This window comes from Hyaena hyaena, unplaced genomic scaffold, assembly GCF_003009895.1.
Source record: "Hyaena hyaena isolate Hyena2069 unplaced genomic scaffold, ASM300989v1 scaffold_16, whole genome shotgun sequence".
Lineage (NCBI taxonomy): Eukaryota > Metazoa > Chordata > Mammalia > Carnivora > Hyaenidae > Hyaena > Hyaena hyaena.
The window spans coordinates 7,126,487-7,139,184 of NW_024080650.1; the positions used below are offsets into that span (position 1 = coordinate 7,126,487).

Below are 12,698 nucleotides of genomic sequence, written 5' to 3' on the forward strand. Positions count from 1 at the left end.
TCCCGCTCTGCATTCCCAGTAGAGGCAAGAAAGAGCCGCAGCCGAAGCGGAAATGAGAGAACACTGCCCAGCCCAAGTCGCAAGCTTCTGTAGGGCTGTGGGACTTGATTCTTCTTTAAAGGCAACTGCTTCACTTGTGGGGATGAGCACTGGGTGTGATATGGAAACCAACTTGACAATAAACTATTTGTAAAAAAAATAATAAAGGCAACTGCTTTTTAGCCTCACGCTCGCTCACTCTTGGGTAGACAGGTGTACAGTTTAGAAAGGTGGGAAACCCATGCTCTCATCTCCTTGGCTCTTTGGTCCATAAGAAATATTACCAAATAAGTTAACTTTGACTCACTGACCCGTCACATCAGCCAATAAATATGACTACAACTTGCACAAGGGGCAGTATAATTATTTTACTTAAAAATGATGTCAGGTGGCAATTTAGCAACAAACTGGCTTCCAGGCTACTTCAGTTTAACAAGGAGGAAAAACATTGTAATTAACAAAGAGCTTATACTTTATTTAGTACTTTAGTAGAGTTCTTAAATTTTACGTATCCCAGAGAGGAAGGGGGGGAGGGGAGAGAGCCTGTTGAAAATACAGATTCCCTGGCCCCACACTGATGACTTGCACTGGGCCTGGGAGTCTGCATTAAGAGAAACCTGCCTACAAGTCATGCTTCTGATTGTCGCCCAGTCTCACTGGACTTTTAGTCAATTAAGATATACCCACTCACCCCCTTTTCTATCCTGGTTTTACACTGCAGAAGTCTAGAATGACAGCACAACCAGCTTCAAGTGAATTCTTTCCTAGAGCTTCATGGTATGGTCTCATGCTAGAGTCCGAGTCGGTCAAGTTTCCAGACAGAAAATTCTTTCTCTTCCAGGGTTTGCTTAAAGAAGGCCAGAAACATCCATGGGGAATGGAAAGGTATGGATTCCCTTCCTTTCCACCCTGTCCCCAAGATAACTAGGGCTCCCTTGCCTGATTACCTCTACCTGGAGAAAGGGGGAAATTGCCCTTTATGATTAAGGTCCTGGCTTTGAGCCATGCCCAGAGGAGCCTGATCTCTGCCGTCTTACTACTGAGAAGACTTCTTACAACAACAAATGTGAATCTCAAGATCACTTCCCTCCTGGAATAAAGAATGGCAGAGGCTCATTAAACGTTTTTTCTTTCTTGGCACAAAAGCATTTGGCAACTACCCAAGGAATTCTGGGGTCCTGAAAAATCTAAGTTCACAAACCACTGGAGCAAGGTATTGCTTCAGGATGGTGTTTGAATTCAGCACTGCTAACCCAGCCTGTGTCCTGGCTCACTGCATCTGTTCCAGAGCCCTTCACCCTGCCTCTGACCCCCGCCGGCAGAGACTATGGACAGCAAGTACTGTTGCGCCAGGGCAGGGACATGTCATGGGAATCCAGCCTCACCGCTGTCCGGGTCTTTCCAGCTGCCTTCCCAGCCGGCAAGAACACAGTTTCAGACTCTCAGTGCTCAGGCAAAGGAAGCCAGAGATATTTTTAAAGCCCATTGCCCCTTCTTAAACAAGAAGCCCATCAGAGAACGTAGTTCTTAGCCTGGTAGAAGAAAACTTTCCCTGAGAATGAAAGAAAGACGCTCTGGAAGCCAGAGGTGGGTGGTGGCACGAGTGGTGCGGTGCTGGGGGACAGTTCCGAGGAGCTTTGGCTGGCTAATGAACAGCAGGGGACTCCTGGCCACTCCAGCAAGTTACTGCCAGCCGTCCACGTGCCTGTCACCGTGGCTCATCCCAGGCTGCAGAGGTACCAGAGACCAAGCTTCCCCAACTCCACCCGTGATGCGGGGGCAGGGCCATTTTGGCCTCTGGGACCAGCAGCCGCAGTGAGAACCACAGTTCTCGGGTGTCCTTCACAGGTCATGATGGCTGGCCTCTGGAAGCTCACGGAAGGCCTGCCTGGGAAAGAGCTGAGTCGTCGATGGCTCTAACCCCAGAAGCTTGTAACTGTCACCTCTCATGCCATGAGGAAACCACCCTGGAGGCATGAGCTTGCACAGAAGCCACCAGGGTATGGTCTCACATGATGGCAGGACGTTAATATTAATCCAAGTAGCCAGGGGGAAAAAAAAGAAAAGCTCGAAAGCCCTGAATCTCCCTCTTCCTCCCCCAACGCTAATTCTAAGCTTTTTAAAAACCCTTTTAGTGAGGTGGGCATTTCCCATGAGTGCTCACAAACAATTCACCTCCACACTACAGGCCATTAATCCAGTGGTGTTTATTCAAGCAGTATTCACACTTGCTGTTGAATAACAAGGGAACCAAGGCCCCCCACCCCCCCGAGATGGGGCGCTCACAGCCCTGGCTTCACAGCAGCCCGTGGTTTTTTGACAACTTTGACTGAATTCTGTGGTCGACAAGGCTTTCGGTTTTTCCTCGGTGTCCCCATCCAGCGCAGCCTACGTATCACCCCCCGCTTCCCAGAACTCAGCGGGGTGGCAAAGGCACGGGCCCAAGCACCACTCCAGCAGCTCAGAAGAGGCCACACTGTTCCAGGTTTCATACAAAAAATTTAATAAATATTACTTTTCAAAATTTATTGCCAGGAACAACACATCAAAGATGCATTTTTATGTTCATAACACTAATAGGACAATACAAAGTATCTTCACGGTCTCAGTGGTGAACCAACAAAATTCCTCTGTTGTATAAGCCTTTTGGGTCTTCAGCTTTGTAATAATAGCATTTTGATTTCCTCACTTAAGGCAGGCAGTGTACTCTATGGCAAATCTAAACAGTGATCTTACTGGACATTTTAAGGTTCAAGTATTCAACTAGCTTATTGGAATACTCCCTAAATGCAGTAGATAACAAAAAAAAAAAAAAAAATCAAATCTACAAGTGGTTCAGTATTACAAAGAATGGTGAAAAGAAATCAGAATTTACAAAATAAAACTGGTGTGCTTCCACCTTCACACAATTGATTTGTTATCTTTAATGATATTCAACCACTCACATTTTGGCTACGTTAAGTCAGAGCTCAGCTTGTTCCCTTAAACTGCTGCGTAGCCCATCACCTGCCTGTCTCTTTTCAAGTCTAAAGCAGAAAAGGAAAAGAAAAAAAAAAAAAAAAAGGAACCTTTTCTAGACTAATTTTCAAACTGCCTCAGTCAGTCCTTAAAACGTGTTTTAAAGTGATGCTATAGAAGGTGTTTTAAAACATCTGACGTCGTACAAAAAAAGAAAAAAAAAATTCCGCCAGTATTCCAGGCACTGAAGGCCATCCTATTGTCTTAAACTAGTTTCAAACACCTTAATTTTGGCTTATAGGCAACACGTAATAAGAAAATAAGTTCAAAAAAATAAAGCCATACGCTTACAATGCTATCAAAAACCTTCAATTCTAAACACGTACATATAAATAAAAAGGAATGATGTTTTAAGGCTCTTGATTATTAAGTTAATAAATCAAATATACACAGTGATTAATAAAAAAGAATTATTTACATAACTATACAAAATTCTACTTTTGACACATTTTTCCTCTTTAAATTCTTCATTTTTACCAGCAACTGCTGACATCAAAGTCCCCCCTCCCCCAACAACAAAATACAATAAAAAAAATAAATAATAAACTCATTTGTGATAGTTGCTGTGGTTCTGAGCTGCAAAGGCACTTTCAAATACAGAACTACTTGTACGTCATCATAAAACCAATATACAAAAACAACTCAAGAGTCAATAAATATAAATAAAAACTATGATCCTAAGACTGCATCACCATCGGGGCATCCGGCAGAGGTGGAAGCTCGGGGCCCAGGGGCCGGGCCTTCTCCTGGGAGCCTGGTCCGAGAGGTGGCGGCTGCGGGGCCTGTGCACCGGGGCACTCGGGCTGCTTTCTGCATAGCCGTGAGACGCAGCGTGGGCCTCCCCGGCCAACCACAGCAACTACCATCGCCAGTGTAAGCCAGCTTGTCAGAACTTAAATTAACACAGGATTCTAAGTCAACGACAGCCTCAGACTGGGATAGGACACGACAGTTTAAGAACTACAAGCCCCCAGCGCCCTCAGACTCTACCTAGCGGCTGTGGTGCCCGCCGTCTGCTATACGATGTACTCCATCCGGTTTAAGCTCTGGGCACTTTCCAGGTCCCTGTTGTCCTGTTTGTTTGTCCAGTTTGGGTGTTTGGCCGGCGTGCCGTTGGGGGGCTTCTCTTCTCTGTCTACCAGCGTGTACGCCGGCTGTTTGGCAAACCGGGCTTTCTGCTGGTGCTTGTCCATGTCATCCTCCTCGACCTCCGAGTTGTGGGTCCTTATTTTCGACATTTTGGAGTTTTTGTTCTCGTAATCCTTGATGGGGACAGTATTGGCCCCGTGCTTCTCTATGGGGTTTTTGATCTGATTCAGCTGCTCCCGCACGTTGTTGGTGGTGTTGTCCTCCGAGGCGGCGCGAGCATGGCTGCTGGGCTTCCGCCGCTTCCGCACGCACCAGTAGAAGGCAGTCACCAGGCAGCAGATCCAAGCCACAGTTAAGACGGAGCTCAGCAGAGGAACCAGGAAATCTGTAAGGCGGGCACAAAACTAATGAACTCTCAGAAAAGCAAGCAAGCTATCGCATGAACAAAAGAATACTGACAGTGGTTCCCCTGTCCCTAGTCCCTAAAAGGGGTGCATTGGGGACAAGTCCCTTTTCACAACGACATATTGTCACTTCACAGCTTGATAAGCAAGTACAGGACCTGGGCCCTTGGAGACCCTGACACATTTGTCCCTAGAGACCAGGCACAGCAGCAGCTCCTACAGGCTCCTGACTCCATGTGGGGAGAGCAGCATCTGGTTCAGTCCAGGGGAGACTGGCTACTCAGGCAGCTCGTTATGGGGTCCGATTTTCAGAGTGACCAGAAACCTGATCTGAACGTGCAGAGCTCGAGTGTACCAGATGCTCATGTACCCCGATTCTCACCTAGCTACAACAATGATGGTCAAAAGGGGAGCCTGGGTGTCCTGCATGGCCAACGAGCTGCCTAGCAAACCAGTGTTCCTGGGACTTAGGCTACACCATCCCATGATCCCAGAATGCCACAGCAGGGTTGGTGTGGCCAGAGCTCGAGACGCTACAGTGCGCTCTGCCTTAGAAACACATTCTGCAGAGGTCGCCACTTCGAGAGCACCGCTTGGTGGTAGGGAAAGAAGTCCGGTACTTGGTCAGGGTATATGGCCTCAGGTTTTTCACCAGTTAAATGGGGGGGCGGGGGGGGGCTCCTCGAGAAGGGGAATGGTCAGCTCACACCCTACCTGCTGGTTTGGTTGGATGGCGAGATGAGAGCAGTTTGTGCGTCCTCACTCAAAGGGACTGTTCCCACCTACCTGTTCTGTTCTTCACAGGCCGCCTCTGCACGCGCACTTCCGCAACTGCAGCGATTAGCGAGCTATTCCCGTCACGTTTACTGACAAGATCTATGATTTTGTCAGTGATTTCCTTGATAGGGTTTCCATCATCCCGTATGTCTTCAGCAGACTGGGGAAAAAGGAGAACTGTCAGATGGAGGGCCGGGGCCGCACTCCACAGTAGCCTTTATTCAAATTTACTTAAACATGTGAGTGCAGCTTTGCTGCATTTGGATCCTGGCTAACTCAAGTTTGTTAACTACCTTGCAGTCACATAATTAAGTCTGACTGGGTCTTATACTTACAATGGCCACATGTATTTCATTGTTCGCAGAAGGGGAAGGCTCACAAGCTATGTAGATTGAATATTCGGCAGAAACATTCTTTAAAATATTCAAATTCCTCAACTCACTGCAAATATGCTCCGTGGTAAGACCCTAGAATCACATTTAAAAGGGACACATATAAAATACTGGAAGAAAAAGAAAAGGCTGAGGTTTCCTTGGAAGTCAGGAATTTAAGCTAAGGAGAACAAGATACTAGCTGGTGACGTTCTGCTTTGGAAGCAGCAGACACACGCTTCCATTTCAAGATAAGAATGGAGTAGTTTCGTACCGGCGACATCATCTCTTTGTTGAAGGTGAAGGTGATGTTTGCACAGTTCTCCTGGTAGTAGGGGTCAGAAGTGCACTTGGTCTTCACGGGCTGGAGACTGGAAGACCGACACTCGCCCACACCCGTGCAGGGGCGGACGAAACACTGGTCATCCAGGATCGGGATGCAGCTTTGCCCACTGGGGCACTCACTGTGCCCTTTGTGGAGCAAGCAAGGTCGAGGGCCACACCACACCTGGAGGGGGCGGGAGAGGGAGAGAGGGAGCAGGCAGCTCAGGACAAACACCCACTGGCAACTCCCGAACGCAGGTGATCTGTGGCATCCCCCACACTGTACCTTCGAGCAGGCGATCCTTCCGTTTAGGCACTGGCATGTATTGCAGTCATCGTCCCACTTGGCCCCATCTGGTATCACACTCCCCATGGTGATACAAGGTCTCCCTGAAACTAAAAGGTAGAAATGCAGGAGTCAAAGGGGTTTCCTTGTCTATAGACCTTTCTCTCCACTCTTCACTCCCTCCCTGTTAGAGAAGGGGTTACACCTGTGCCCTGTGCCATGGGACAACTGTTACCCCAGCACAGGGCAGGTGTTCTTCCCTCTCCTGCTGCCATTGCATGTGGCACTGTGACCTGCTTGGGCCACTGCAGCATTAGAGGATGTGATGGGATCTGAGTCTCTCATGGTTGAACTTGGCTTCTTGCAAGCCTGCCATTTGCCAGATCCGGTTGCTGGTCCAAGGAGGTGAGGAAACACACAGAATAGGCCTGAGCCCACCCGGCAGCACGTTATCATTCTGCCTGCCCTCGATCAATACAAATAAATGCCTGCTGTAAACCACACATTGTGGGATGGTTTGTTATACAGCATAACCACCTAACTGCTGAGGAGTTGACTAAAAACAGCTGCCCTGTTTGTAGGAGAACCCTTAAGCTTCCCCTTCCCTGAGGCCCCCTCTGCATATCCCCCTCTGTGTTCTTTCTCTTCCTGAGCACAGTACCCGCTCACCCCACAAGACACAGCCAGCTACAGCCTGACCAACATACCTTCCTGGCACTTGGCACCACTATGCCCTGGGGGACAGACACACCGGTAGCCATTGATCTCATCCACACAGGTTGCCCCAAAGGCACAGGGTGAGGACTGGCATTCGTTGATGTCTAGGAGAAATGCAGTTCAAGTTTAGGCTCCAATGGGAAGCAATAATGGTTTTCTAAGTTTTTACTGACCTAACATACAGATAGAAAAGCATATAAAACCCAAGTGTAAGCTTGATGAATTATCATGTAACCAGGACCCAAATAAAGAAACTGATCATCAGTATCCCCCAAAAACTCCACCAGTCACTGCCCCACAAAGATCACCATTAGCCTGACTTAGGAGATGAAAATCTTTTTAGGAGGTTGCAGGGTTTTGTTTTTGTTTTAGAGAAACAGACTCTGAGCGGGGGAGGGGCAAAGAGGGAGACACAGAATTCCAAGCAGACTCCAGGCTCTGAACTGTGAGCAGAGCCTGACACATGGCTCAAACCCACAGACCTCAAGATCATGACTCGAACCAAAGTCGGACATTTAACCAACTGAGCCACCCAGGTACCCCAGGAGGCCATAATTTTTAGTTCTTTTTTTTTACCAGATAGCACAACTTAGAGCAAGGGCTGGCAAAGTTTCAAAAGGATCAAATATTTTAAACTTTACATGCCATGTGAGCTCTGTCATGACTACTCAACGCTGTTGGAGCATAAAAGCAGCAAGACCATATATAAGTGAGTATGGCTGTATGCCAATAAAACTTTATTTACAAAAACAAGCAGTGGGCCAAGACCCCAGTTTGCCAGCACAATTTAGAAATGTGAAATAGACTGAATGTACCCGCATTAGTGCTGAAGACCAGTCAGTCCCTGACTTGGTGATCTCCAGCACTAGTGAAATTTCAAATAATTTGGGAATGAAAACTAAAAAAAAAAAAAAAAAAAAAAAAAAAAAAAAAAAAAAAAAAAAAAAAAAAAAAAAAAAAAAAAAAAAAAAAAAAAAAAAAAAAAAAAAAAAAAAAAAAAAAAAAAAAAAAAAACCAACTATCGCTTTTTTGGGGGAGGGGCAAAATATGACATAAAAAAGTAGGAAAAGACTCAAAATAAAGCAACTTTAAAAGCATCCCAACAGACTTCATTGCTCATCTCCCATTTTAATCATGTCACCAAGACATGACCTTTGGAAACCACAACGCTAGTCCTTTCCATTGCCCTTAGCTCAGTTCTCTGTGGGTAATGTCCATTGGCCCATAATTTTAGGGTAGCCCTGGGAAAAAGCACACTCTTCCCTTATGGCCTCAGAGTAGATTAATGGTCAGATTCTGTGGCTTGTACCGTCTTCCCTAGAAGAGGGCTGTGCCACCCGGAGAAGGTCTAGCAGATGCCTGCGAAGCTCTAGCCAGAGCTATCTCAATCCCAGCTCGAGGTGGGAGGCTAACTTGCCTATCAGGGCCACTTGGAGGGAGCAGCGACCTTAATTGTTTTCAAGACGAAAAGTCTCAAGCCAATGGCTGGTGTTGGGGGAAAGCCAGCCATGGGGGAAACCAGCGAGGGCGAGTCCTTACTTATTCTGCAGTCAGGTCCAGCAAAGCCCGGGGCACACTCACACCGGTACCAGTTGTCTCCATCCACGCATGTGCCGCTGTTGTAACTGAGAAGAAAGCAAAAACTGCTCAGTAACAGCCTACCGATCCAGGACTCCTCCAGCCGGTTAGTGGCAGGTAGCCGCGCCAATTCCATTCAGTGGCTCCCACCCCTGGCCACACTCGCCACTACCCGGGGAGCTTTAAGAATACTGATGCCTGGGTCCCACCCCCAGAGAGTCTAATTTCAGTCTCCCCTGCAGTCCAGGCATTGAGACTTCTAAAAGCTGCCCAGGTGATTCTCATGCACAGCCACGGTTGAGAATCACTGCTCCAAATGAGGACACAACGTGGCTGATTAAAGTGAGGTCCTGACCAGCAGCACCCGAGAGCCTATTCAACAGGCAGGGTCTGCAGCCCCACCCCAGGCCTCCTGCATCAGAACCTGCATCTTAGACAAGATTCCTGGTGATGCCCATGCACACTGCGGCCAACCAGGGCTGGCTTAAGATGTGGCCATGCTTACCAGGGGTGAGGACTGCAGTCATTGGTATCTGCAACATAAAAAAAGACAACTTAATAGCAAGGCCTTCGCCAGGCAAAGCCGTTTTAAGCCTAAGTAGAAACACCACTGATTTCCATAATACCCATATGATAGAGCTATAGTTAACACCAGCAAAATGCGCTTAAGACCTCTGCTCAATTGGAACCAGGCCTGCACCACACTTTGCTCCATGTGCCGTGGGACACTACACAGGAAGAGGCCCCGGTCAGGGCGAGAAGGGGGCTGTGAGAATGGAAGGAGACAGGCTGCTGGTCAGACCCACGCTGGGAACCGAGACACCATCTGTCTCCACTTATCTCAACGGCGACTTTCTCATGCCCAGGTCAGGGCTGCAGTCCATCAAGTGCATTAGAACAGACCCAGGTGATGCAGAAGCAGACATCAAACAGCTCTGCTTCTGGTTTCCATCTCGAGTCCCTGAGGGTGTCAGGATGTGCTCCTGCAGCCCTCGGAGAGTTCAGGGCGGTGGGGCAGGGGACACTCACTCTGCGTACAGATGGGCCCCTCCCAGCCTTCTTTGCAGACACACGTGAAGGAGTCGCCGTTGACCACACAGGTGCCCCCATTATGGCAAGGGTTGGGCAGGCAACTACTGTTCCGGGCTACGAGACAAGGACAGACAGGACCACCATCCTTGAGGATCCAGAGGCGTCTGGAGAGGCCAGAACCAGCCCCACCAGGGCAAGTCACAGGTGCCCAGACCATGGCCACCGCGAACCCCCTGTGAGGCAGAAAACTACCTATGTTGCAGGTCGTCCCTTCCCAGCCTCCGGGACACATGCACTTGAAAGCATCCCCTTCATCATAGCAGGTGCCGCCGTTGTTGCACGTGGCCTCGTCACACTGGCTGTCACCTGGAGGAGGAGGAGGATCTTCGCGTGAGCCCCTGGCCAGCCCCTCCTCGCAGAAGACGGAGGGTGGGAGGGGTCGCAGGGACGGGGCCCTAGCCAGCTACCACTTACGCGAGTGGCAGGTCTTTCCTTTCCACCCATTTTTACAGTCACAGTAAAAGTCGTTGACAAGGTCACGACACGAGCCCCCATTGTGGCAGGGATTCTGGCTGCAGTCGTTAATGTCTAGAATCAAAGAGGAGACACCCAGCTGAAGATGCTTCCAGGACCGTGCCCGGCATAAAAGAGCCGCACCCCTGCACCAGTGATGGCTGCCTCCGCCCGCTGCTCTCCAGTGGCAGGTCCAACACCAGCTGAGCAACCCCAGGACTTAAACACCTTCACTCTTTTCTAAGAGTGAGTTACTTTTAACACCATGAGGTGGCAAGATAGGGGCAGGCCTCTCTCTGTCAGTCCCACGGAAATTAAAATCAGGACAGGCCCAAATTACAGTCAAAACGGGAGGAGGATTACTTTCTCTGCAAGCGGGGAAACTTATCCTAATCATAGCCCGATTCTCTAGCTCCTCAGCCGCCATTCCTTCCCGCGGGCTGCCTTCTGCATTCAACAGGACACAGGCAGTGCTGTGCCAGGACAGGCACTGTGGGGGTCTTACGGTCAGGTTCCCATTAACAAGGATTCCCCTCACCCCAGCATCCCAGAGCTGTCCAGCCCAAGAAGACCCCAGACTCACTGGTTTCACAGTAGGCCCCCTCCCAGCCGTCACTACAGATGCACTTATAGGAGTTGACACCATCGATGCAAGTGCCACCATTTTTACAGGGGTTGCTCTCGCAGTCATTAATATCTGTGAAAGGAAGACGAAGCTGGTAAATAAAGGCCAACTAACGCCATAGGCCAGGCACCGGTCCAAAGACCGCCCCCTGAGAAAACGAGGTGCCAGGTGGCACCAGAGGATGCCTTATCTGTTTTCTTTAATGCCTCATAAGCTAAGCTACTTGGAGGGAGTCGACAAGAAACTCCTACAGAAAGCAGGACCACCTAAACTAGTCAGATTCCAGAACATTCTAACATAAACGACCTGAAGGGTCAGAAGTGTCAGTGACCATATAAACACATCTCAGTCTTAGATCCTAGATCTAATAGTCAACTTTCACTGGTCTCGACGGAAACGAATCAAGCTCAAATGCTCCCTGCGCTGGGCAGAGGCGGGGTAGGGGTACCCTGCCCCATTCCCCAAAGAGGGGTCTTACTTTCATGGCAGTACGTTCCAGTGAAGCCTTTGTTACAGTCGCAGGTGAATTTGCCTCCTGACTGACTCTTGCACTTCCCGTGGGGACCACAGACGTTCGAGGAAATGTACCGCACCCCCTCAGGCGTGTCGTTGGAAGCCATGGCCACAGTGCAGCTGTCAATCACTAGAAGACACACTCGGGATCAGATCACAGCCGCGGACCCGTAGGACACAGCACTCCCGAGGCAAGGACCCACACCACGCCTGCTTTCCTAGGGACAGCCACCCCTCGGCTAATGAGGGGAAGAAATCAAGAGGCACCTTGAGGGCCAAGACTCCGGCAACGTTCCAGGTCACACTGACAGGCAAAGTGGAGACTCCAGACAGATGAGTGGTTTTTGTTTGTTCACTTAAGGCATTTTCTCCCTACGTAGCTAAGAAGCCTACGTGTCCTCTGAGGGCCCCTCTCATCCTACCTTTGGTATCTGTTTTGCAAAACCTTGCTACAGGAGGAAGGGACCAGCTTTCCTTCCTATTCAGTCACACTAAAGCCAGTGAACGACAGAGAACCTGAAGACTGCCCCCTGATAACAGCCACATTAACAGCGGTGGCTGTTTAAGTTTAAATCAATTGAAATTCAGGAAATCACAGTCGCTTGGCCTGCGAGTCACACTGAAAGCTACCCTCCCTGCCCCTCCACTGCTGCGAAAGTTCTTCTGGCAGCACTGCTGTGAGGGATGTGTCAGGGTTGCACGTCGGCCCACCCCAGAGCAGGACACGGTTGTCCCACTGGCGGGCCTCAGTGGACTGTCCCCACACGTTCTGGTTTTCCCAAGCCGTCAGGCGAGGGGGTTCCGATCTCACCTACACAGCGTCTGAGACAGTTGAGGGGCACGGGCGAATGGGGAAAGAGGACTGAGCCCTGGAGAGCAGCCGGGACCGCAGGCTGGGGAGGTACCTTCACACGGAGTCGTGCGGCAGTGGTCTTTAAGGTGGGAGCAGTTCTTGCCTTCGTAGTCCTCAGGGCACTTGCAGAAATAGTCGCTGGCGCGGTTGTAGCACTGGGCGCCATTCTGGCAGGGGTTGGGCTCACAATAATCTATGTCCAGCTGCAGGGAGCAGGAGCGGGGGTGGGGGGGAGGAAACAAAGGTGTGATTATAAGTGCTCGGGGGCAGCAGATGCTGGAGCCCGACCCCTTCACCTGCTTCCATTAGCAGAACGCTCTACGTAATATACAGGTATGTCCTAGAGATTGTCCAGGTATGCGTGGGAAAAACAGGGCAGAGTGGGAGAGCATGGAGGCGGGGGCACCAAGTCAAATGGACAAGCTGCTGACAGTATGAAGAAAACCTCTCCTCCGGGTCCTTCCACCTGCGTTCACCTAGCAGGAGTCCCTGGTCACTGGATGGCCGTTACAGAGTCAGAGGGGCAACAGGGAAAGAAGAGGAAAGGGGAGGGAAGGGA

General features: G+C 49.6%; 1 protein-coding gene across 2 annotated transcripts in view; it reads right to left on the bottom strand.

Annotated features, from left to right (window-relative positions):
- Positions 1-2,222: 2,222 nt before the first annotated feature.
- JAG1 (jagged canonical Notch ligand 1) overlaps positions 2,223-12,698 on the bottom strand; it is a 36,045-nt gene continuing 25,569 nt past the window's right edge. Inside the window, exons 13-26 of one of the 2 annotated variants that reach the window (XM_039224630.1) lie at positions 12,192-12,342; positions 11,252-11,416; positions 10,732-10,845; positions 10,110-10,223; positions 9,888-10,001; positions 9,633-9,749; positions 9,109-9,136; positions 8,565-8,650; positions 7,016-7,129; positions 6,309-6,418; positions 5,973-6,206; positions 5,663-5,794; positions 5,337-5,487; positions 2,223-4,531 (exon numbers count right to left, since the gene is read on the bottom strand). In XM_039224630.1, coding sequence (XP_039080561.1) covers positions 4,074-4,531; positions 5,337-5,487; positions 5,663-5,794; positions 5,973-6,206; positions 6,309-6,418; positions 7,016-7,129; positions 8,565-8,650; positions 9,109-9,136; positions 9,633-9,749; positions 9,888-10,001; positions 10,110-10,223; positions 10,732-10,845; positions 11,252-11,416; positions 12,192-12,342 — 2,088 coding nt within the window. In that variant the 3' untranslated portion in view covers positions 2,223-4,073. Of the gene's footprint in view, positions 4,532-5,336; positions 5,488-5,662; positions 5,795-5,972; positions 6,207-6,308; positions 6,419-7,015; positions 7,130-8,564; positions 8,651-9,108; positions 9,137-9,632; positions 9,750-9,887; positions 10,002-10,109; positions 10,224-10,731; positions 10,846-11,251; positions 11,429-12,191; positions 12,343-12,698 lie in introns of both variants that reach the window. The other variant, XM_039224622.1, reaches the window with a different exon arrangement.